At 46.2% G+C, this 23,384-nt stretch overlaps 1 protein-coding gene across 4 annotated transcripts in view; it reads right to left on the bottom strand.

The window, feature by feature from the left end:
• Positions 1–23,384, bottom strand: part of LOC134101654 (arf-GAP with coiled-coil, ANK repeat and PH domain-containing protein 2-like) — a 40,837-nt gene extending 17,453 nt beyond the window's left edge. For 3 of the 4 annotated variants that reach the window (XM_062555365.1, XM_062555364.1, XM_062555367.1), the window contains exons 1-9: positions 22,997–23,384; positions 13,191–13,248; positions 11,564–11,683; positions 10,532–10,585; positions 9,748–9,806; positions 9,006–9,189; positions 6,965–7,009; positions 6,485–6,580; positions 2,121–2,195 (exon numbers count right to left, since the gene is read on the bottom strand). In XM_062555365.1, coding sequence (XP_062411349.1) covers positions 2,121–2,195; positions 6,485–6,580; positions 6,965–7,009; positions 9,006–9,189; positions 9,748–9,806; positions 10,532–10,585; positions 11,564–11,683; positions 13,191–13,248; positions 22,997–23,049 — 744 coding nt within the window. In that variant the 5' untranslated portion in view covers positions 23,050–23,384. The remainder of the gene's footprint in view (positions 1–2,120; positions 2,196–6,484; positions 6,581–6,964; positions 7,010–9,005; positions 9,190–9,747; positions 9,807–10,531; positions 10,586–11,563; positions 11,684–13,190; positions 13,249–22,996) is intronic. The other variant, XM_062555366.1, reaches the window with a different exon arrangement.

The raw sequence follows: 23,384 nt of genomic DNA, 5'->3' as shown, positions 1-23,384 counted from the left end.
TGTGTCTGATCTAAGGCAGATCTGACGCTCCAAACGCTCAAGGACACAGCAGCAGCAGCAGTGTGTGTGTGTGTGTGTGTGTGTGTGTGTGTGTGTGTGTGTGTGAGAGAAAGAGATGGCTCACACACACAGACAAGCACACTGCTGGGAATGCAAGCTGGGACAGTCTGACACACACTGAGGCTCTCTCATCCAAAACATACACACATAAACACACACACATCTATGGCTATATTAACACCCACAGTACAAACTAGTAAGTATGCATATTCAATTGTCAGAAATCGTCAGAAATGTGTTCACACACACACACACACACAACACAACATGCATAAATACACACACAGACACAGACACACACACGCTTCATTGACATCTTTGAAGTGACTGCGCCAAACCAGCTTTTGTTGTGGCGCGGAATTTTATCAGCTACACCGAGGGGGCACGAGCGCTTCCCGCTAAGAGCCAATCAGACGATGGCATCTCTCTCGAGAGACCCACAAGAGGAAGCCAGGGCTGGGCATCACCCAACACTTGTGTGTGTGCTTCAAAAAACCCACTCCAGCCAAAAACTACAGCAGCACGACTAGCGCTACAGGCTACGCTTAGCCAGCGAGCGGCACAGTCTCCACACACCCTTCATACTTCACGGACACGTCTGCACAGTGTCCCAGTCGATACTCAGTGCAGCGAGCTCATAGTTTAGCTTAGTGGAGAGAAACAAGCCTATTGTTTCGAGCGGTGCATGCATTATAAATGATGACGACCGTGGTTCAGATCCCGTTACAACCTGCCTTCCGGGCCCCGGCCCCCCCGGGGGGGAGCAGCGGCGTGCGGACACTCACCCAGCCAGGGGGCAGCCAGAGGCCAGGGGAGAGAGGGGTGGTGGGGGTGGTGGGGTTAGGCTGGTGGATGCTGAGCTGAGCTGAGCTGAAGGAGGGGACAGATGGAGCTGCGGGCCGCAGCGCTGCGTGTGGCTGTGGGAGGGGAGGGCGGCCTCTCAGGGCAGCCTCCAGCAGATGTGCTGGGTGGTGATGGTGGTGGTGGTGATGGTGGTGTTCTAATGTGTGGAGATGCAGTCTAAGCCCGGCCAGGGGCATACGCGCACTGAGGCAGGGGGATGAGAGTGCCCTTATGGCCAAACAGCAAGGAAGGAGGAGGAGGAGGAGGCGGAGAAAGAGGAAGAGGAGGATGAGGAAGAGTCGTGGCCTACTGGCTGTCAATACAGCATCATCTCGAGAGTGAGAGTGAGTAAACAAGGGGGTGAAAGAGGGCGAGAGTGAGTTGATGAGAGAGTACCATTACAAGGGGACGTACAGGTGCAATGCACTGTGACTGGGTGAGGGAGAGTACATATAAGTACATATATACAGTATACAGTATATAATGCACTGTGACTGGGTGAGGGAGAGCATACGTATATAAACTGTATATACTGTGTGTATATATATATATACACTTTATATTCATATAATGCAGTGTGACTGGGTGAGGGGATGGCGGTCTCCTCTCATGCTCTGTGCTGAGTGCTCCAAGGGGCCTTTCTGAGTAAAAGCAAAAGATGTGGCCCCATTATACACACACCTGGTACGCACTTAAAGGACCAGTGTGTGTGTGTGCATGTGTGTTTGTGCTCAAAAGCACTAGCTCGGCTGAGGTCAGCCTAGGTTGCTGCTATGCTCGTGAGTGCAGGTAGAACAGAGTGGCGCAGAGAGACGGGCACCATCATGGGACCAGCTGGCACTGTGCCAGTCTATCGCTCACTCCATCAGCCCACCGTTAACACACACACACGCGCACACGCAAAGACACACATAGACCAATCTGTCAGCTAAGTTATAATAAGCATGCAAGGTTCTCAGCACGCCCTGTCTGTGTGTGTGTATGTGTGTGAGCTTGTGTGGACAGTAAATCTGTGTTCTATCTTCTGCCAGTCACTCAATCAGCCTGCTCTAGAGTCAGTGCACACACACACACACACACACACACACACACACACACACACACACACACACACACACACACACACACACACACACACACACACACACACACACACACACACACATACATACGCAGACACACACGTAAATGTGTCCAGTAAATCTCTGCGTGTGTACCTTCTGCTGAATGGTGGAGTGCTTCATCTCCATGTCCCTCTTCTCCTTGGCTGCATCCACCACCAGCTGGTCCAGCTGCAACACAAATCAGTCCTTTAACACAGGGAGAGATAACAGTAGGGCAAGGACACCGCTCTAAACAGGACAATAAGACGCTAGTGTCAAAGTGGGACATCTAGGTGAGTGCATATTAAGAGTCACCATGTTAAGTTGCACCACTGGATGTGCTTGCAGTAATATTTCAATATATTAATGACTTTTACTAAATAGTATAATAAGCACTTTACTGAAACCAAGTTACACCATGTAGCCAATGGCTATAATATGAACCTCAGTGCTAACTGTATTAGTTAACATTTAACTCCAGACTTCCCTGAAACCAAAGAATGCAAAAGTGAAACTCTCTCTAGACTAGAACAAACCACAAACGTTGTTTGCTGTTGAAACGGTTGCACTTGTAGTCTAGCACTTCAGTGTGAGGTAAACGAATGGGACGGCATTTAGACAGGAAATACACTTATATTGGAAAAAGCCAAAATACATCCTATTAAAATAAGGAAATAGAAAATATGTGCAGGTCTAATATGAACAAGACCATAAGGACCATGTGCGTGGACAACCATACGACCAGCCCACTCCACTGGCTGGGCTGATGGGGAAGGTTCAGGTCTGCTTGGACCTCTTACTCTCTTAGAGAGAGTAAGAGTAAAAGTCCTGCCAAGTATTTGAAACCAGTTCATCCTAATTAGTTGCAGGGTAGATCAGATAATTAGTGATATCACCTGAGTTAAGTGCACAGGTAGAAAGAATATATGGCAGGACTTTTACTCTATGGAACCAGGAATGTCCGCCTCTGCTTGGACAGAGCGCCCGTGGACATGACGTGAGTGTAAGCAGTGTCCAGGCACAGCGGGGGTCGGCCTGTCTGCAGGATGGACGGCGCAATCAAAGCTTTACTGTGTGTGAAATTAAAACCGGGCCGCAAGATGGATTCTGCACGCTCCAGAATTCCATTTCCCCAAAGCGGCCCAGAACGACCAAATCAACAATAAAGCTCAGCTTCACAATAGCCCTTTCGTCAATTACCAAGACAAAGTAGAGGAGGGAAGTGTTTTTTCTCCCTGGGTTAAACAAGTGGAATGAAGACCATGTGCTGCTCCTTCAACACTCCATCGCCATGATGTCTTAATTCCCACATTAGAGGCAACGCTGTTTATTACCAGTGTCTGTGTTTCCACAGTTGTTTTCAGCTACAGCTGGAGTCATTTCTGACGTCCTCAGCCAGAACTTTCCAAGAGCTAGGTGGGGAAGTGGCATATTTAGGTCGGCCGCCTTTTCCCTCTTAATTTGTTTTGGTAAGAATGCAGGGGAGGGAGGGAGGCAGGCTGCCATGATAACATCAGCTGGAAATGTTTGCCTCTCTCTCCCTCTCTCTCTCTCATACACACTCTCTCAGTCCCTCTCTCTCTCACACATACACTCTCTCTCTCTCTCTCTCTCTCTCTCTCTCTCATATACACTCTCTCAGTCCCCTCCTCCCTCCTCTCTCTCTCTCTCTCTCTCTCTCCTCTCTCTCTCTCTCTTCTCTCTCTCTCTCTCTCTCTCTCTCTCTCTCTCTCTCTCTCTCTCTCTCTCTCTCTCTCTCTCTCTCTCTCTCTCTCTCTCTCTCTCTTCTCTCTCTCTCTCTCTCTCTCTCTCTCTCTCTCTCTCTCAGCTGTGCGGAGGCTCTTTCCACTGCACAGCAGGGGAGCCTGAGCTTCATGTGACCGGGCTGCCCCGTCACCTCTCCATCCCTGTGACCATTAATCACTGGAGATTCAGACTGCCTGCTGCGCACAATAAAAAATATATATATAAAGAAATAAAATAAAACCCTGAAACTTATTTTTATTGTGTTTTACCACACTCAATGCCAGTAAGCAGAGAAACAGCGCGCGCACACACACACACGCACACACACACATGCATACTTACATACATAACTAATCCCCTTGTTTCAGCAACTAGAGCATGTCCCCCACTGAGCTGTCTGCTTTTATAGATCTGCTAAGCTGGGGCTAATAACACAATGTGCTAGCGATATAAACTATGCTATGGCGAGGTTAAAAGAGCAGAGAGCTGCTGCCAGGAAGGATTTATGTGCCTGATATCCATTAAAACAAAGGAGCACAGTTAAATGTAAGGCTATAGCTTAATGTAAAGAATAGCGGACAGAACGATGTGTGCCGTTTTATTTCCATTCATGATCAGCATTTTTGAAGCTCTGGAAATCACGATATCTCTGCCAAGCTCTCTGCCTTAAAAATGCAATCTAGCACTCCCACACAGGAAACCAAAAGAGGGTGCAGGAGGGAAAGACAAAAGACAGAGAGAGAGAGAGAGAGAGAGAGACCTACAGACACAAAGAAGGTGGAATAGACGAAAAGAGAGCTACAAAAAAAAGTGAAAACCAGGCATTCAGAGAACAGGGGTGGGAGAGTGGAGGGGAGAGAGAGAGAGAGAGAGAGAGAGAGAGAGAGAGAGAGAGAGAGAGAGAGAGAGAGAGAGAGAGAGAGAGAGAGAGAGAGAGGGGGAGAATGGCAGGCGAGAGACGTGAGTGTGAGTGCCAAGAGCGGCGGAGCCACAGACCTGCTGGCAGCTCCTCCACGCCTCCCTGCACAGTCGCTCCACGCGCTTCAGCTTCATGGCGCCGCGCAGATGGAGCCGCGCTCGGCTCAGAGGCAGACGCAGACGCAACGCGCCCCGGATCCCTCCGCTCCCGCTCCCGCTCCCGCTCCCGCTCCCGCTCCCACTCCCACTCCCACTCCCACAGCAGAGCTCCAACACACACAGCCTTCCCACCGGCAACTGGCCTTCACTGGCCCTCTTACTGTACACCTCTCTCTCTCCCTCTCGATTTCTTACTTCTACTGTCCTTCTCTATCTCTCTCTTTCTGTATCTCTATCTGTCTCTTTCCGTGTCTCTCTATCTCTCTCTGTCTGTATCTCTCTATCTCTCTCTTGCTGTACCTCTCTATCTCTCACTGGTACTCTCGTTCTCTCACTCCTTCACCTGCGAGCGCCGTCTGGCTCTGAGTGGACTGCTGGACACTACTGTTCTCCAATTCCCCGTGTGGGAATACCCGGCCATTCCTCTGGCCCCAGTGGCTTCCTCTTTCTGTGGTGGACCTTCCCAAGCCCCTCCCCACCCACCACACACACACACACACACACACAACTCTCACATCAACACAGGCCGGCCTGGTCACGTTTCTCAAGAAGAGTGCCCAAAAGCCCAGAGGAAGCCAGACTTTATCTGTGTATAACAAACACAGCTGAAAGGCAATCCATTTGGCATCCATACCACTGAAAACCAATTCAAATCACTCAGGCCACACACACACACACACACACACACACACGTGAGGAGTGAGGGCCACACTGGGCTGTTAGGTCAGCGTAATCACACTGCATGTTGTGTTTATGATGTCTGAGATCTGAGTGAGTCTCCTCCTCGCGGACAGTGACCAATCTGCAGTCTCCATACAACTGTGCCACTCATCTGTGTGCAGCTAATCAGGCTGTGACATTTACTGATTTATCTTTGCTTTTGTAGACCTCACAATCGTCTCTTCATCAGTGCAGTGTGACTTTGTGGTGAACTGACTGATTAGATCGCACATCTCATAGATGAATGAAAACAGTGGGATACCGTAGGTGTAGAGTAGATACAGGCACTGTGCTCGAAATCAAAATCCCAGTTGCAAAACAAGTAGTCCAGGGAGGGTCATTTCTTAATGATCCATTTAACATAATCTTAATAACTATAGCGAGAAATGTACCCAACTCAATTCTAAGAGGCAATGTTGTAAGTAAGGCCTAAAGGCCCTCCTGAAGATGCAGTCATTTCATTCACTGCTGAGTTTCCTTGTTAATGAGGCAATACCATAACATTCTGGCCAACCGATTGAGACGCTCCACCGAGCAGCTATTATGTGAGCCCATTCACAAATCATTAGCAACAACTGATAAATCCATTTAGCGCCATTTCCAAACTATCATCTCTTTGTCCAGGGAGTCCATAAGGTGACATAAGGTCAGCTGAAGCTCAGGAAGAAATTTCAGGGCTTCAGATTACAAGCTCTCACAACTAACCCCAGTCGACCCCCTGATCTGTTAATTAGCGAAATTCTTGATGAGTGAAGTCAGCCTGGCAGACAGCAGGACTGCCACTGATGTGTGTGTGTGTGTGTGTGTGTGTGTGTGTGTGTGTGAGTGTGTGTGTGTGTGAGAGAGTGTGTGTGTGTGTTCTACTGGTTTGAGGTGAGATGGGGTGAGGCGAACTGTGCTCGGTGAGATGATAATGAGGTAAGACTGTACCGTACCTGTCCTCCGAGTTGTTTCATTAAGGGCTGCAGCTCACTGAACAGGTCGTAGCCTTGATGGAAGAACGTCAGGTGGGCGTACATAAAGGACAACATCTGGAGTGCAGAGCAGCCATGAGGAGGGGAGAGAGAGACGGAGAGAGCGGTGAAGTCAAGTGGATTTGATCAATCATACGCTCACACCCATACAGCCAATTACAGCACATTTCAGGATTCATAATTCACAATTCACTCGGCATTTAGAAGACCACAGTCAATGCAGCATAGCTGTTGGTCTGATCAGTACAGAGAAAAAAAACTAATGTTTCTTAAACATGTCAAATGGAAACTGGTATTAATATATTATGTTCAGTTGCAAAATAGCCTTCTCCTTTTGATACTATTAGTCATGGTCAGTTTCCTCATTGACAGAAAACAGCCTGTATCAGTGGACAAGTCATCAGTATGCTAATGCAGATTGGCACACATGAAGATATTTACCGATTTAAGGATTTCTGATCTTCTCTTGGACTGGAGGACATTAATCTAGAGAGAGGAAACACAAGAAAAAAATGAGACACTTATATCCATAAGGACATAAACATATGTTGTTGTGGTGATCACGTATAATCTTTTGGCAATAGGAGAGCAAATTCAAGTAAATTCTCGAATCCCAAGTCTCCTTCATATTGAGAAGGCAAAAAATGATGTCCTTTAAATTAGATAGCACTTAATTAAATTATTGTATTCAGTCATAGACCAATGGGGAAAGTTGCATAATGACATAAATGTAATTTCCTGACATTTGCAGTTTGATGAATTTCTTAGGTATTATTTTTGAAGCATGACTGATGTAAACGAGAAAGTACCAAACATTCTGCATGGGAACAACAGGGACAGTGCAACAAAACAGCGTGACAGGAATAAACCACATTAAAAAGAGAAGTGTGGTCAGTTGATCTGTCTTTAAAGCCTTCCCTCTCACCGCTGACAGTTCCCGCTTTGAGCCACCAGGGGGAGCAGCGGTCCTCTCCCTGTGGCTTCCCCTGCATCTCTGTAGCCACAGGCCCCTCCATCGGCCAGCCCCCTGCCACCGAGCCCTCTGGGCTAAAATATGAGCCCTTTTGACAGACTTAATTAACTTTGGAGCGCATCACACAGCGCCCACTGTTAGCGAGTCGATTCAGGTTAACGAGATTTAAAGAAGGGGGCCTGATGAGGTTGTGCGCAGAGTGGTGAGTGAACAATGCTCGCCCTCTCCCCATCTCACTGGCTGACAGAGGGAGGACTGTGTGGCGAGGCCATCGCCGTCTGAGGAGGCGCACACACACACACACACACGGTCATCGCAGAGCTGCTCTCACAGCACATGAGGCCAATACACACACACACACACACACACACACACGGTCATCGCAGAGCTGCTCTCACAGCACATGAGGCCAATACACACACACACACACGGTCATCGCAGAGCTGGTCTCTCAGCACATGAGACCAACACACACACAAACACACAGTCGCATGTCAGTGCCAAGGAGAGAGAGAGAGAGGCTTGTGTGAGAGAGTGAGAGAGAGAGTGTGTGTGTGTGTGTGTGTGTGTGTGGTCAGTGGTCAAATAATCAGCTCTTCCCCCTTTCACAGCCAAGATCCAAGATCTGGTCTGCGTGACTGCCCTGCATGAAAGAGGAACGCAAAGACCTCACCGACAGGGAAACAGAAGCATCTATGGCTAATGCCTCACATGGATGCTAATGTAACTGATGCGCTTCCTTAATTAAGCCAAGAAGAGAGAAAGGGAGAGAGAGAGAGCAGGAGGAAGGCAAGGCAGATCGAAATTGAAATGCAGTGAAAGCCAGATACAGAGTCAGACACAGAATTAAAAAGATAAGACTGAACGAGACAGAATATCGGATTGACACAGAGATAGAGAGAGAGAGAGAGGAGAGCGAGAGAGAGAACGAGAGAGAGAGAGAACAAGCGAGAGAAAGATTGAGAGAAAGAGAACAAGACAGAGAGAGGGAGAAGGGAGCGAGAGAGAGATTGAGAGAGAGAGCGAGAGAAGAGAGCAAGAGAGAGAGAGAGAGAGAGAGAGAGACTCAGGGGAGGGCAGGCCTGCACATAAACAGCCTCTCTCATTTCCATGCAGCTTGGTCATTAAAAAAGGTCAGCTGTGCTTGCAGGATGTCTGCCTTCAGTCCTCTGGGCAGGACTCGCACAGCTTTATGACTCACACGGTCAGTCAACACAGAGGACACATGCCGTCACATAAACACCATCCTCGGCGGTGACACAGATGACCGCTCCTCTATTAGTCCACACAATCACCTACTGATTCTCAGCAGAGGCACGTGCATAATTTGTTTTAAAAGTCGCTTAGGCTGGGGCACCTGCACCGCACGCCGGCGACCTGACTTCGATTCCCGCCCCGTGGTCCTTTCCGGATCCCACCCCCAAACTCTCTCTCCCACTCGATTCCTGTCTCCCTCTACTATCCTATCTGATGAAAGGCATAAAAGGCCAAAAGCGTGAGCTTACGCACCTGGAGCACGTAGTCGAGGACGATGTGGCGGAAGCACTTGCGCGTGGCCGTGAGGATGCTGGTGGCCTCCTCCACCTCGTGCTGCTTGTTGCGCGGCGCCTGGGCATTCTTGGTCAGCGCCGCCTCCTTCTCCTCGCTCACCTTGTCAAACTGCTTCTTGGCGTCCTTGAATTTCCGCAGGTCTCTGCAGGACGGCGAGCGAGGGAGGGAAGGAAGGGAGCGTTGGGAAGGAGCGGGGGAGAGAGGGCGAGAGGGAGAGAGGAAAGGGAAAATATTTCATTTGATATGACCCTGAGGTTTCATTTCAACTCACGCTGTGCTAGCACCTCCCTGTGATATAGAACTATAAACAACCACGACCGCATGAAAAACAGAATTTACTTGTTGCACTTTAATTGCACAAAATGACAAAACGCCTGCAAGTTTCGCTGAGGCTTAAGAAATACTTGTTTTTCAGCACTTTTCCACCACAACAGTTAATTCGGTAATCGTGCTTCCCAGCACTACACATTAATGAGTTTGTGAGTCAGAAGGTTGATTTTGAAAGCTCGCTCTTAATCTCAGTAATTATAATCTCGGTCACCAACCCCCAGGCATGAGCTCATAGTGACACCGAGCGACCTCTCAGCATATGATTTGTGGCCTATGGGGGAGTGAGAGCAGAGGGAAGCCCCATGTGGAGAAATGTACTGTAATATGGGTTTTGCCTGCGCATCAGTGGCGGCGAATGCACGGTACTCACTCCTTCATAAACGTCTGGAGTTGGGACTTGATGGATCTCTGGGCTTGGTCGAATAGTATCTGTGGAGGAAAACAAACCACATGAGAAGAGCTTCAATGACAACACGGTGGTCTACTGCTTCACTCAGTCAAACCAAAACAACTACAAATGGAGGCTAATTTGTGCTTAGTCAGTGCCATGATTGAAGCTATTAACTTGATAGAGTTGGGGGGGAAACAAAATGAAACAAAATAAATCCCACGAGGCATCATTCTCAGATGAGGGTTTCCCTACAAAAGGCCACTCAGTTAAACAATGCCCAGGCTGAATGATTTGGGTGAGTGAGCGAGATCGTGACAAACACTCCAGTTGCCCTGTGCTTACAAGATCATGTGCTTAGTTGCGCTCAATAGGAACCTGAACCGCATATCAGCTGATCTTATCGTGGGGCTCCAGCAATGACTCACTACGGTCAGGCCACAACCACACTTCCTGCTTCCCCTGGACCAATCAGGAGGTCCATATGGCAGCAGGTCAGCGGCTCCCTTCCAAATCCCACCCAGGACAGCGGGCCACTTACCGGTGGCTGGCAGCATGATAACGTGATAAGTTTGGGGAACTCACTAGACTTCCCTCTAGCAGGATATTTACATCGATGCATTCAAGCTAACTATGCATAGAGGAAAAAAAAAAATTTAAAAAGACTTTATTAATAATGTTGGAAATGGGGAAATGCGTGAGGAATTGAAACTAGTGGCTAAAATGGGGCTTTGGGCCATTAGGCTTGAGTGTTGGCTTGGCTTACTGTGTGATAGTTGATCATCTCTTGCAGGCTTTCAGCAAACTTTGTCAGGCTAGACTGCAAACAGAAATGGGACAGACCATTAGACTCCAAATGAGGTAAAAGTTCAAAAAAGACTGACGAGGCACAATCATAATGTTAAAATAATGATTCCTTTTTCTTTCTCTTAGATTGGCATATGAGGTAACACTTGAAGGTATCTCCATAAGAGTGACATGACGCGGTCATGCACACATGACCCTAACCCTAACCTCTAATCCTAACCTCTAACCCTAACATTAAACCTAACCCCAACCTCTAACCCTAACTTGTCATGACAAAAACCGCATGACACAATGAGAGAAGAGTGGTCACAAACGTTTAGAATGTTTGACAGGTTCATGACAGAATCATGTCACTCTTATGTAGATACCTTCAAGTAAAGTGTAACCCCATAGGTGTGACACTATAATCCAGCTCTTCAGAGAGTATCTCATCTTGTAGCATTATCAACAACCAGACATGCTAATTCTAGCACTTACCGCCTGACTAAAACTGATACTTGACTGTATGGAAGTAGCATTTACTGCTGCTCAAACTTGTCCTTATTGCACTCTGCCTTGATTGTTTCCCCTTGTTGGAAGTGGCTTTGTTTAAAAGGCGTCAGCCAAATGTAATGTAATATCAAGTAAAAGTGTGCAGGAGGTGAAGAGGATTTGATTTAACCCCTGGCTATATTAGCCTACGCTCACAGAGTGGGCTCGCAATGCTGCTTTAAACAGTTTCATTCTAAATCCATGCGAGGGCTGGACCTCGTTCCCAGGGGGAGGGAAGTCGAGGAAGGGAAATATACAGAACTTACAGGAATGCCAAGCTGTTGAGTACACAGACCGAGCAAACAGCTGAAGTGCAAACAAAAAACCCAAGACCCTACTACGGCGGACACTAATCGGGAATCCCAAAAATCTCCTAATAAAGCCCATGGGACTTCCAGACACTCAGGCGGCCACAGTCCGTGCAGGGCAGGCCACTCTGTTTAGCAGGCAAGTCACGTACCTCAATGACCTCATCTCTGGTGGACTGCTGTGCAAGCTCCCGGATGCCACTCACAAACTGCTTGTTGGCTGCATTGTAGGCCTTTCCAGCATCAATCATGCCAATACATAGTTTCACCAACTAAAGGAAAGAGACAGACAGAGACAGAGAGCGAGACAGAGAGGGGAAGGGGGGTAAAAAAAAAAGCACTGTGAATAAATGGATTCAGGCATTCAGCGATAGCTAGTCTCAGCAGCAGTCCTTCCAGCCATCAGCACATAATTCCATGTGGGTGCTATGGGTGAGCTTAAAGCAATCTGTACGGTTAGATTTCTTTAATTAGCCTATTTCAGGCCCCATCGTTTTAAAAATAAACTGACACACCAGATCAAGATGAGAGAAGAAAAAAAATGAATCTTACGAAACGCAACACATCACTAACAGGATTTTCTCGAGATGTCTTCACATCCCACACAGTCAGTGGGTGAGGCAAAGCTAAGAAATCAGAGCCACTGATTGTCCTGCTTCTACATACATTAGCTAGTCTAATAGCTCTTAAGCAAACCACATAGAACCACTAACAAGGCATACATCCAATATTAAAGGGTAACCTTTAGGGGAAACTAATGCAGCCTCTCAGACACCAGTGCTGTGGACGTACAGTACATTGAAGGAGATTAGAGGCTAATTGGATGATGGACAATGCTAAATGCTATGCTACTGTTGTGGTGCTGGGTGAAACTGGCTCAATTGTCGGGATGTAATGTGCGGTCACAGAGCACACTGTGTACTCGTGGAGCTTCCTCTTATTGCCTCTGCATTACTGTTTGTTCTGATGTACTGTCGGGGCCACCCTATGGTGCCAGACGTGAACAAACACTAGGCTAATCCACTGTGCTATATGACTCTTTACTTTCATTAATGGCTCATGTTTGCCTACTTCCGAGTGAGACTACGTTCTGAGAGATTTAACTCTCTCAATAAGAGCTGTGTTGTCCTAGGATTTAGGCTCTGTGGTTATGGGGGTGCTATATGTGAGTGTGTGTGTGTGTGTGTGTGTGTGTGTGTGTGTGTGTGTGTGTGTGTGTGTGTGTGTAAGAGAGGGGTGAGCCACAGCGTTTCTAAGAAAAGCGCCCTCCTGAAGTCCAGCCCTCCTGCTTGGACCACTGCAGAGTGTATCCTTCCGCCTGCTGACCAGGGGAAGTGACACCAGCGCAGAGGAGTGAGTCACTGAGCCACAGGACGCTGGGTGGGTCTGCTCTAAACAATACAACTGCATCTCTCCGCCGACCTCTGCTCAAGCAGCAGCTGGTGTGGAGGCCCGCATTCCAGTGTTTTACGTTAATATGTGACTCACTCCATACCTCTCACACACTCACACACTCACACACACAGTAGTTATCCCCCTCCTTTCTAACATGCACTTAACCTTTCATTATTGACAGGCCAGGATTAGACCGGAGCGATTGCTTAATCTGGGTCTACTAAGAGGCAGACCGTAGGGGGGGCGAGTAGCTGCATCTAGCGGAGGGGGGACATGGAGGGGACAGATGGGGTTACAAGCGGAGCTGTGGCCCTTCTGAGTTTCCATGGAGGCAGGAATGCAGTGTCATTGTTCCTCGCCTGCCGGCTCTTTTGCTGACCGTACCTTGTCCAGCTTGGTCTCCAGTTCACCGACGTCCCCCTCCACCTCCTCTATTGTGGCCCTGTGGTGAGGAACAGAGGGATATAGATAGATAGATAGAGACAGAGAGAGAGAGAGAGAGAGAGAGAGAGAGAGAGAGAGAGAGAAAGAGGGAGGCAGGGAGGGAGAGAGAGAGAGAAGAGCGTGAGAGACAGGAAAAGGGGAGAGAAAGAGACAGATGGACACTGAATATTTTTGCCAAAGGAAACTGGGAAATGGTGATGCTCTCAATTATTCACACGCACAAAAAAAGAAACAGAAGGATATTGCGAAAAAAAGGTCGCTATTGCAAAAACAATTTTCAACCCACAGAGGAACAGAACAATGACAAGACAACAAAAAAAGAAATCACAGAATTGGCTCTTTCTCCACACATTAGAAAATGCACACACAGACACACACACACACACACACACACACACAAACAAACATCTCCAAAAAGCACAGCTTGAGGGACCAGATTTAGAGATGCTACTTTTGGTATGGCCGGAAGCCCGTATCTGACATCTATGTTAGGCAAACGTGACGAGGCACAGTGTAGCTCTCCCCCCAGACACAAAGTCCCTTTGGTGACGCACACTGCCCCTACTCCAAGGGAAGCGCCATCCAGTTTGCGACTCTGTGAGCGAGCGAGGAAGAGACCATCTCCAAGAGTGTACACCATACATCCACACTCACAATAACATCAAAGGGTTATTCCCCAAACACAACTAACAGACCAACATGCACACAACAGAGGCCAGCAGAATGAGTCAGGGTCCAATAATGAAGAGTTCAAGACCTAACTTGCCCAGAGTAGAGGACAATTGATGGTCCCAAAGTGAAAATACGCACAGTGAAGTTCAAAGCAAGGTGCCTCTGAAGGCACGAGTCTAATGATGGACTGATTTGTGTTCTTCAAAGACGGGAGCAGTTTGAAGGGCTGAGAAAGAATGGCTGGGTTTCCCACTCTACCTCTTAGATTAAAAAAAGAAGCAGACACAACAGCAGGCTCACTAACTAGCGGTTGAAGCGAAAGCTCCAACTGTTTTGACAAAAGCCAAGCGCTTTGGATAGACCACAGGTCAGTTAGCTATTTCCATCCACCACCCCACAACAGAAGACATGCTAAAACCCTGTTTTGTCTCCAGATGGAGCTATGTGATTCAAACTCAAACACATGGGGTTGGAGAACAACACTCTGAAGAGCTGACTCCAGTTCTCAGTGGATGCTAGCTAGCGACAAATATGGCACTGACAAGACAACCTATGGGAACCAGTTTGAGCATACTCACTTCCTTCCTACAAACTAACTTCTGCTACGCTAAAGTCATGATGAGCTTTGTTCTTTCTTCACTTCTCAACATTATACATCATATCATGTTGTGACTTGTTTTACATTTAATGCTGGACTCCAAGCTGTCTGAAGCGATCATTAGGCTTACCCTTTCCAAAGAGGAGTAATGCCACAATCCTAATGTGCATTGCAAGCTTCATTTAATTTTCTTCAAAAGAAAATTAGATTCGGGAACAATACTAATGAATTTAGCTTCTGTTGCAACCCTGGCTGGGTGATGATGTTTACTCCCCCTTCTCCTTTTGAAGTGCACCCAGTCCAAACACAGGTCTGGTTAGAATGGCATTCAGATTAAAGAATGTTCTAATTAGAACTCAACTGGCATGATGGCCTGTCTTGAATGTGAAGGTTGCACTTGATGGTGTGGACCTATAGCAAATTCTACAGCCAAAGAATGTTTGGTCTCACATTCTAATGCAACCATGGCCTTGGCGTCTTGTAAATAACAGGAAGAAGAGGTGAGAGTTTATCGAAAGGCAGCTCTTGTCCAGCGCAATGTTGGCTCTGGACTCAAGTATTCAAAAACATAAGGGAGAAGGATCGGCTAGCCAGAGATAATACTGCAATGAGAAAGAGGGACAGAGAGAAAGAAAGAGAAAGAGAGACTGAGGAGGGCGGTGGAAGACAGTCCGGGTGGGGTGGGACTTGTCCATGTGGTTTGGTTCTGAGCGGGCTCGCTGGGCTGCTGTTGGGGTTGAAAGAGCCTTCGGCGTAATCAGCGCGCAGTTGTGGCCAGTGTGTAGAGGATAATGAGGCTCCCAGATTAGAGCAGCGATACCCACGGCAACCGGCACGGAGACCCGCCCGCCAGCTGTCGCCGCGGCCACCTCAGAACATCTGGCCGTCACCACAGCGACCGACACAGATCACAGGATGGCCAAAAGCGGGAAGCGGGGAGGCCGAGGATCTCAGACGACAATTTTCTCACCCAAACGAGCGTCTATGCTCGCAGTGAACTAAAATGGGACGTCTATAAATAGCCAGTGGAAGCAATAAAACAGCTTGAGTGTAAACTGAACTGTATCACCTTTGGTATAAATAGTCAAAAAAAGAACCCATGGGCAACCAAGAGAAAACCAGAAAGGGGGAACACTTTCTAGAGCTCTACAGAACCCTTTCTCTACACAGTTTTTTCAACATGCATTTAACCAAACTGATGTAGTATACTACTGTATCTCTCTGACAGCCTGTGGATTTCTAGAGATCTGAAGCCACAGTGATTTACAGACTAAGATCAGCCATCATCCTGCTGATCCAGCATAATTCTACTGCCTGGCAGCATGAGCCATCAGAGGAAAATAAAAGCTTTGTTGCCCCCACCCTATTACATAATCAAAGTGAAGTGCTAACTATGCCTACGACTAATTTATGGCCCGATAGATAGCCTACAGTGAGCAATTGACATGATAAGCAACAGGCTCCTCTAACTTGAGGTTAAGTCTAGCCATGAGCCTACATGAGAACATAATTCAGGCAACACTACAGGCGGCTGTTTTCCTGTAACAGCTCACCCAGCCCTGTAGCAGATCAGACCCCGAGTGACGAAATGAAGGACCAACTGGGAAATTGTTGCGAAATCAGCAACTGCTTTTGCAAATGCTTCCCCCAGCCTTAAACTGACTAAAGGGAATCAAGTGAGTCAAACGATAGCTAGGCCATTTCTCACGTCGTTGTGAAACATTTCTGGTCATTCCTCCTCTGGTTTCGTTCCTTTTTGTGAAACCAGGCCCAGGGAGCTGGAAGGGGGAACTTGGGAAAGTGCTGACAGAGGGATAAGAAAGGAGGGGCGGCGGAAAGTAGGCCGCTGCGCTGCCTCACAGCCGCGACCTTGGAGCATGTCCAGAGCGTGTCTGGCTAATGAGGGGGGTGGGGGGTGGGGGGGGGGGTCGCCATAATGAGGGGGACTTCACGGGGAGGCCGTGGCACAGCTATCATCAGCAAGAGAGCTGCACTATCTCCTTAGCACAAGCAGCCGGACACCTGGACACCCGGTCATTTGGAGGGGCAAGTCTGTCCTGTCTGTTGTTTACTCTACTCTGCGTTAAGATGGCTGAGGTTCATACTCTTGCAAATTCCATCCAATCCTATTAAGGGGCTGGTATTTCTCCTACTGTGAGAGTTCCTGGACCAGGCTGAGGAGACATTGTCTCTGGTTACTGGGATTCATCCTTGACAACTGCACCTTGGCAAATTTCTAAATTCCATGACAAATTCCTGGGATTTTCTCCCTACACGAGGAAGTGGATTTTGAACGGACAGTGAAACAAACAAACAAAAATAACAGGTGGGCATGCCAGTACCCAACAAATTTCCCCCTAGTGCTATGGTTATGAAAACACAGAGCACTCAGATTCACAGACAGGGTTCTGCCTTGATGGCTTTAACTGCACTGAAAGCTTATTTCTTTCTTCCCCCTTTCTGTAGCCACTGAATGTCTTAATATCTTAACTCAAGTCTCAAAAGAACCACTGATTTACTACTTTAGACGAAAACTGATGGCCATAGTAATCACACAATTATTCACCATGTCATGTAAGACAAGCAGGTGTCCCATCCCAATTTCGTGACTTGGCCCAACGGTCTTAGTGCTTTCACAAACAACTAGCTCAGCCAAAGTGATCCTGAAGGACTGTATTTCCATGGGATTGAATAGGATTCCTGCTGAACATTTCATCACTGGGGCAGGGCCACAAATGCTGTGTAGAATATTATGGGTAAAACTCTTCCCAGACAAGAAGTAACAGCTAAAATGCTCATTACATCTGATAATACCGCGAAGCAAGCCAAAAACACTGTTATCATTGTTAGTTGTAATTTAAGTGTTGTCATTATCTGGTGCTTGAGTCTAAACACAACAGACAATGCCGACTGGCTCTCTAGAAACCTTTATCTCTACTCAGTGATCAGATCATGCAGAAGTGCTTGTGTCAGACAGAGCATTCTGGAAAACTCTCAAGTATCTGTCTATGGCCATCTACAGTAAAAACAGTACCCACAGAGAGTAAATAAATAGTACTGTATCAGATCCAAATTTTTGGCATGGGTAATGTGTGTGGTGTCAAGCATTCATTTTCTTTTATCTAACATGTAGGTTATCAACATAACTTTGAGCTTAATGTCTACTTTGACCTTAATGTCAATAACTCATTTATAACATTATTATGCCTTGACATGGAGAAAAGTGTTGACTGATGCCATGTGTGGTAACAGCACACAATCCACTCACGGATAATCTTTCTACAGGCGAAAGGTTTATGGGTGTGTGGGCTAGACAGGTGGAGCCATGAGGTAAAAGTCCACCTGAGTACATGAGGATGTGCTCCTGAAAACAGGTGTGGCCCACGCTCATCTGCACTCACTCAAGAACAGGGCTGGACTCAGCCCCCCTCATCCCTCCAGCACAGGCCTGAGCAATTCATCAATTTTAAATGATGATATTTAAAATGTGACATCGTAAAATAGATTTTTCACTTTAACTAGGGTAATTATGTTTAATTTAGCGAGTGTTGAATTTTGCGCCAAAAGTTCAATAACTTCTCTTAATATTAACCATTTAACATGAATGATTAATAATGAACATGGTTTAATAAGAGCAAGATTTGAAATAATTTCTTGCCTTTTGTCATTTCACAAAATAATCATAATCGTAATCGTAATCGAAAATCGGATTTTGAGAGAAGAAAATCGGGATATTATTTTTGGGCGAAATCGAAGAGCCCTAACTCCAGCATGTGCTCCCATCAGGTCAGTCACTGGGGCTGAGCAGGAGACAGCTGGAGACACCTCCCCGTAGCCAAAGCCAGAGCACTCGCTCCAGATGTTCTCCTGCTTTGTCAGCAGCAGTTCAGTCAAGGAGGAAGAAAATATATTGGATGTGCTATGAAAAACCTGCAGCACACAGCAAGATTCTTCTGAGACGTCCATGCCCCTCCACTGTGTTTATTATCATGCAGGGATGTTAAGGGTGTGCAGAACCGTCCACCTCAGCTCAGGCCGTTAAAATGTTGTCTTATTATAACTGAGGTCTTTCCCATTATAGCAAAAAACTGCTGAAGAAAGTGAAGCAGTTCCCTAAACACATTCACAAGTCTGTTTGACAGAGCTGGCTATTCCCATATTTTAGAGTCACAGGTCTAATGCTAGTCCCTCTAACTCTAACTGAAATAATGCACAATAAGAGGTAATGTTTCCTATCAGAGTATAGCTGAATCTTTGTTAAGTGTCTGGCTCACATTATCACACTCTTAATCTCTGAAACCAGATGGGCATAGCTGAACAGATTTTTTTTATTCTTATTTGGTCCATCTTAAAGAAAACAGCTTAGGTCACTCTTTGAGCTCAAAGCGAGCTCTAATCTTGGGCTTGAGCTGTGCTATTTGCCCTCAAGGGCTGTCTCTCCTTTAGATTCGGCTAATTCATTTATCTGTTGGGGAGCTACTAGCAAACTAGAAAGTCAAATAGAGTGCAGGTTTTAAGCGATGGTCTACTCTGTGCACAGGCTATTCAGAACCACAATGGACAGTCATGGTGAACATGTGACGAGATCGACCGTCAGACACTGCCAGACCCGAGTGAGGAGAGAAAGGGCCTTTCCTCCATCAAGCGCACTTCCTTCAAGAGGTCACTCAGTCAGCTATGATTCACAGATCTCTGCTGACAACCCTACAAACACCAATTTCAACACTCCATATATCAGCCAAGTCCTTTCCTTTTATCTGTCTATAGGTCTGCCAATAAAATCAGTATACTACTAGTGTCTAAGACAGCACAATAGTGCAAATCTTAAAAGTGTCTTTTACTCTTAAGGTCTTATAAATAGTTTTAGACAACATTCAACAAAGGATCAGACAGACAGATAACACAAATCACATATAGATGGATATGTGATGGATGTATCAAGTAACAGCACTTGGGCAAGAGATACTAAGCAGTATCATACTTTTGAGCAGACATCTTCATTCTGATAGCAAAATTATCTAGCTGGATCAGACGTGCTCGCTATCGCAAGTCTCATTTGAATAAACAAAAGAGAGCTTTCAACTGGGCATTTTCCCTCTGCTGGCACTAGCCCAAGAGTTAGACCCATATGTGCCAGGACCATGGGAGACAGATCTAGTCAAACAGGTTTGACACACACACACACACACACACACACACACACACACACACACACACACACACACACACACACACACACACACACACACACACACACACACACACACACACACACACACACACACACACACACACACACACACACACACACACACACACACACACACACACACACACACACACACACACACAGCGTTGTTGGGGCCCCAGCGATCCATCTCAGGCGCCGATCTCAAAGGACAACTTCAAAAAAACACCTTTCTGCACTGCAGAGGTGAGCAACAACAACAAAAAAAATCTCACATATTTTCACTGCCAGCTGGAAAGGCGATACGCTATCCCCCAGGATCAGGCACCAGGACACGCATTCCTGCTATGAGAGAGAGAGGGGATGTGTGCTGGACCAATGGCCTTTCGCTCACATGCTGGTGTGGAGTGGAACACGAGCCTAGGCCTGGCCCCTTTGTTTTGGCTCTCTTCCTGCCATTGTTGGGAAAATCCACACTGGTGAAGGAGTCGGGGGGTTCCCGTTGAGGTAAAACATCTCACTATGAGGTATTATGAGAGAATTGGATGCTTTTGAGAAACCACATCACTCTGATGAGATCATTCATTTTTCCAATGAGTGTGGCGTGGGACTGGGGAGGGGTATTTTGGATGGGATATGTTTGTCAATGTTACTTCTAAGGAGCGATCAGGTGGGCGGTCTAGTAAATTGTTTGTGTATGAGTAACAGTTGATTTCTTCTGAACTTGTGCCAGGGAATACCTGTCCACAACACACCTAAGCTTAGACCATTCCCTTATGATAAGCCTTCCATGCAGATTATATATCCTAAACATTGATTATCATTTAATACCATTACCATGTCAACCATAATAAATAATAATAATAATAAAAATAATAATAATAACCATAATAATAATAATAATAACCATAATAATCCCATTCTATACATTAAAGGACCACTCTTACATTTGACATGGTGTAAACATAAACCTCATCCTGCTACTTTCTTGCAGAGGCTTCACTGCATGAAGTATTTTTGGTTCTCGAGGGGGGATGGTACAGTGAAGTGCTCCATCATAACCCGAGGCTGTGTTTATCAAACATTTCCTGTGGACATCGCCAACACTAATAACTGCTGCATCGCCATAGCTGGGGAAGCACAGATAATGACAGTGAAATTGAAGAGGGACAAGGGGCATCCAATTTAATAAAAAACCATCAGCATAACCTCCATTTGACTTTTTCAAATGGAAACATTGACGAAGGAAACAGTTTCAGCCTGTTGCTGAACCAGCAAGAAGGGACAGGCAGTTTAGGTTGTAGATTCAGCTCAGCTGAAAACAAAGTTTACCGCTCTTGGTTGTCTCAAGCCTCCGATTCAGCAAGGGCAGCACATCAACAATAAACACTGTAGCTCTAGCGTAGGTACACTCAACGTGCTTTTAACCCAGTCTAAACTTTAACTTTGAATCAGATAGCAGCCACTGGCCAGAGGCACACTAATTAAAAGTTGTGTCAGTTATCTCTTTTTAAACAACCCCGCACCTTTGTAAACCCATCACGCCTTTTCAGTCTTAGATTTATTTTTGGACACAAAGAGTGAGGATTGTAAAAAGGCCAGCTTATTTCCATTTGAAAGAGACCCCACCAAACAGACTGAGGAAACGCCACTAATGTGCTCTCCAGCCATGTGTCACATTTTCAGGGCAAGAATAAAAAATCTCTCCACTCAGGAGGGGCATCATTTTTTTGGCTGAAAGCTGAGAGCAGACATACAAATGGAAACAGATGTCAGAAAAGCTACAACCATTCAATACTGTCCAATGGACTAGACTAGGCATTTTTTTATCCATAACTATTTATCCTTCCTCTCTGCCAAATTAAACACAAGGCGGGGGGGGGGGGGGGGGGGGGGGGTGGAATTGTCAAAGGTGCAAGGCTCACTAAAGTGGAATGGAAACATTAGGCCAAAACACTGTAGAATACAACCAAGACTGACCCCAAGAACCTCTCTTCCGCCCAAAAATCAGTCCAGCTACAGTGTAAAACCATCCTGTGGTCATATAGCACCCTCAGCCTGACCGCAGATTAGGCTTTCTAATGAACAACTCATTCAAAATGCATAGCATTGCCTTGATTGAGCTAACTGATTGCCAGAGTCCCACTCCTATCTATGTCCACTGCATCAACACAAGCTTTTTGTCTTTTGTTGCTCATCCCCTGACTGATATGTGCAGATACGCCCTCTGAAGAAGAAGGGAAAAAATGGCTCTATCCAGTTTCCTGCAAACAACTTTCTAACATCTGCTCCTCATTTTCTGAGAGAGGATGTTGCTCTGTTCAAGGGAGAGAGAGAGAGAGAGAGAGAGAGAGAGAGAGAGAGAGAGAGAGAGAGAGAGAGAGAGAGGGATAGAGTAAGGAAGGAGAGGGAGGGGTGACTTTCACAAAGCTTGGAAAGCCCATGCCTGTGTAGAGGACAAACAAACAGGTTTCCGCTGCACTGGCTTTTCTGGAGGGGAGAGATGGTCACATCAAAGATGAGACAGACCAGAAATTACTTCATGATTTTATGAAATTACTTATGAAACATCTTACTGGTGTGAAAATGCATCTCAAGTTTCAAGGTGAATTTTCTACTGATATGTTGCTTCCAAACCGTTGACTTATGCAATAAAGTCACACTTTTTCAATCAGTGTACTTCATGTAGCCCTAGCTGCAAGAAATGTCAGTCCAATCAATGTTTTTAGACACACTCTTCATAACTTAGACAGACTTCTTTTAATATGTCAGGATATTAGCCTATAGCAAAACATATTATAATTCAGCATGGAAAAGACATACAATAATGTAGGTGTGCACCGTTGTAAAATATCAGGCATATCTTGCAAACAAGGGGGAAGCTGCATGAGTGTGAGTGTACCTCTTACTAACAAGATTAGGACCACAAACCGACCCTCTGAGGAAAGCCTTTTTCCTAAAGTGACGTTCCGTAAAACACAATGAAAGTAACTTCGCCAACATAACAAACAGATGACATCACGTGGTACTAATTAACGTAAACTACAGTATTCCATAGACCTTCAACCTAGTACCAATATATAATTTCCATAACATTATACCACTGATACCTTCCACTGAAAGCAATGTTGCTTAATTGCTTAATAAAGGTGAAATGTGATACCTGGTTAGAATCACTGATCTTATCGTTAGAATAACAAAACTTTACTTTCCAGCACCGCGCATGCAATCAACGCCTAACATACTTTCTTGACCAAAATATAGCAGATCTGGTGACATTTTGCCTACCTGAACCGCGGAGAGTCCTTGAGACATTCTTCGAAATCCAGCATAATTCTCATCTTCCTTTATTATTTACCAGCACTCTGAAGAGTCTTGGGGTAACAAACTGCTGAGTAGTTTCTTAGAGTAATTCGAACTCCGTAGACTGGACTGGAGCTTACTGCCTTGCTAACCAGCAGCTGCCGTCTAATGGCTAGCCAGCTAGCCGTATGCTGGCTAGCAAATGAACACTATCGAACAGTCTGTATCATAAATATGACCTGGATTTCCACAAACCTAAAGCTAAGCCTTTGTTAACAAACGACTGCCCGTACTTCCAGAATAATGTAACGTACACTCAATTTGGCAGGTCACTGGAACTAGGGGGAGGAGAGATTTCGTACAGACGTAACCG

This window comes from Sardina pilchardus, chromosome 15, assembly GCF_963854185.1.
Source record: "Sardina pilchardus chromosome 15, fSarPil1.1, whole genome shotgun sequence".
NCBI lineage: Eukaryota > Metazoa > Chordata > Actinopteri > Clupeiformes > Clupeidae > Sardina > Sardina pilchardus.
Note: the sequence above shows the minus strand (reverse complement) of the source record. Positions and strands in the feature narration are given on the sequence as shown.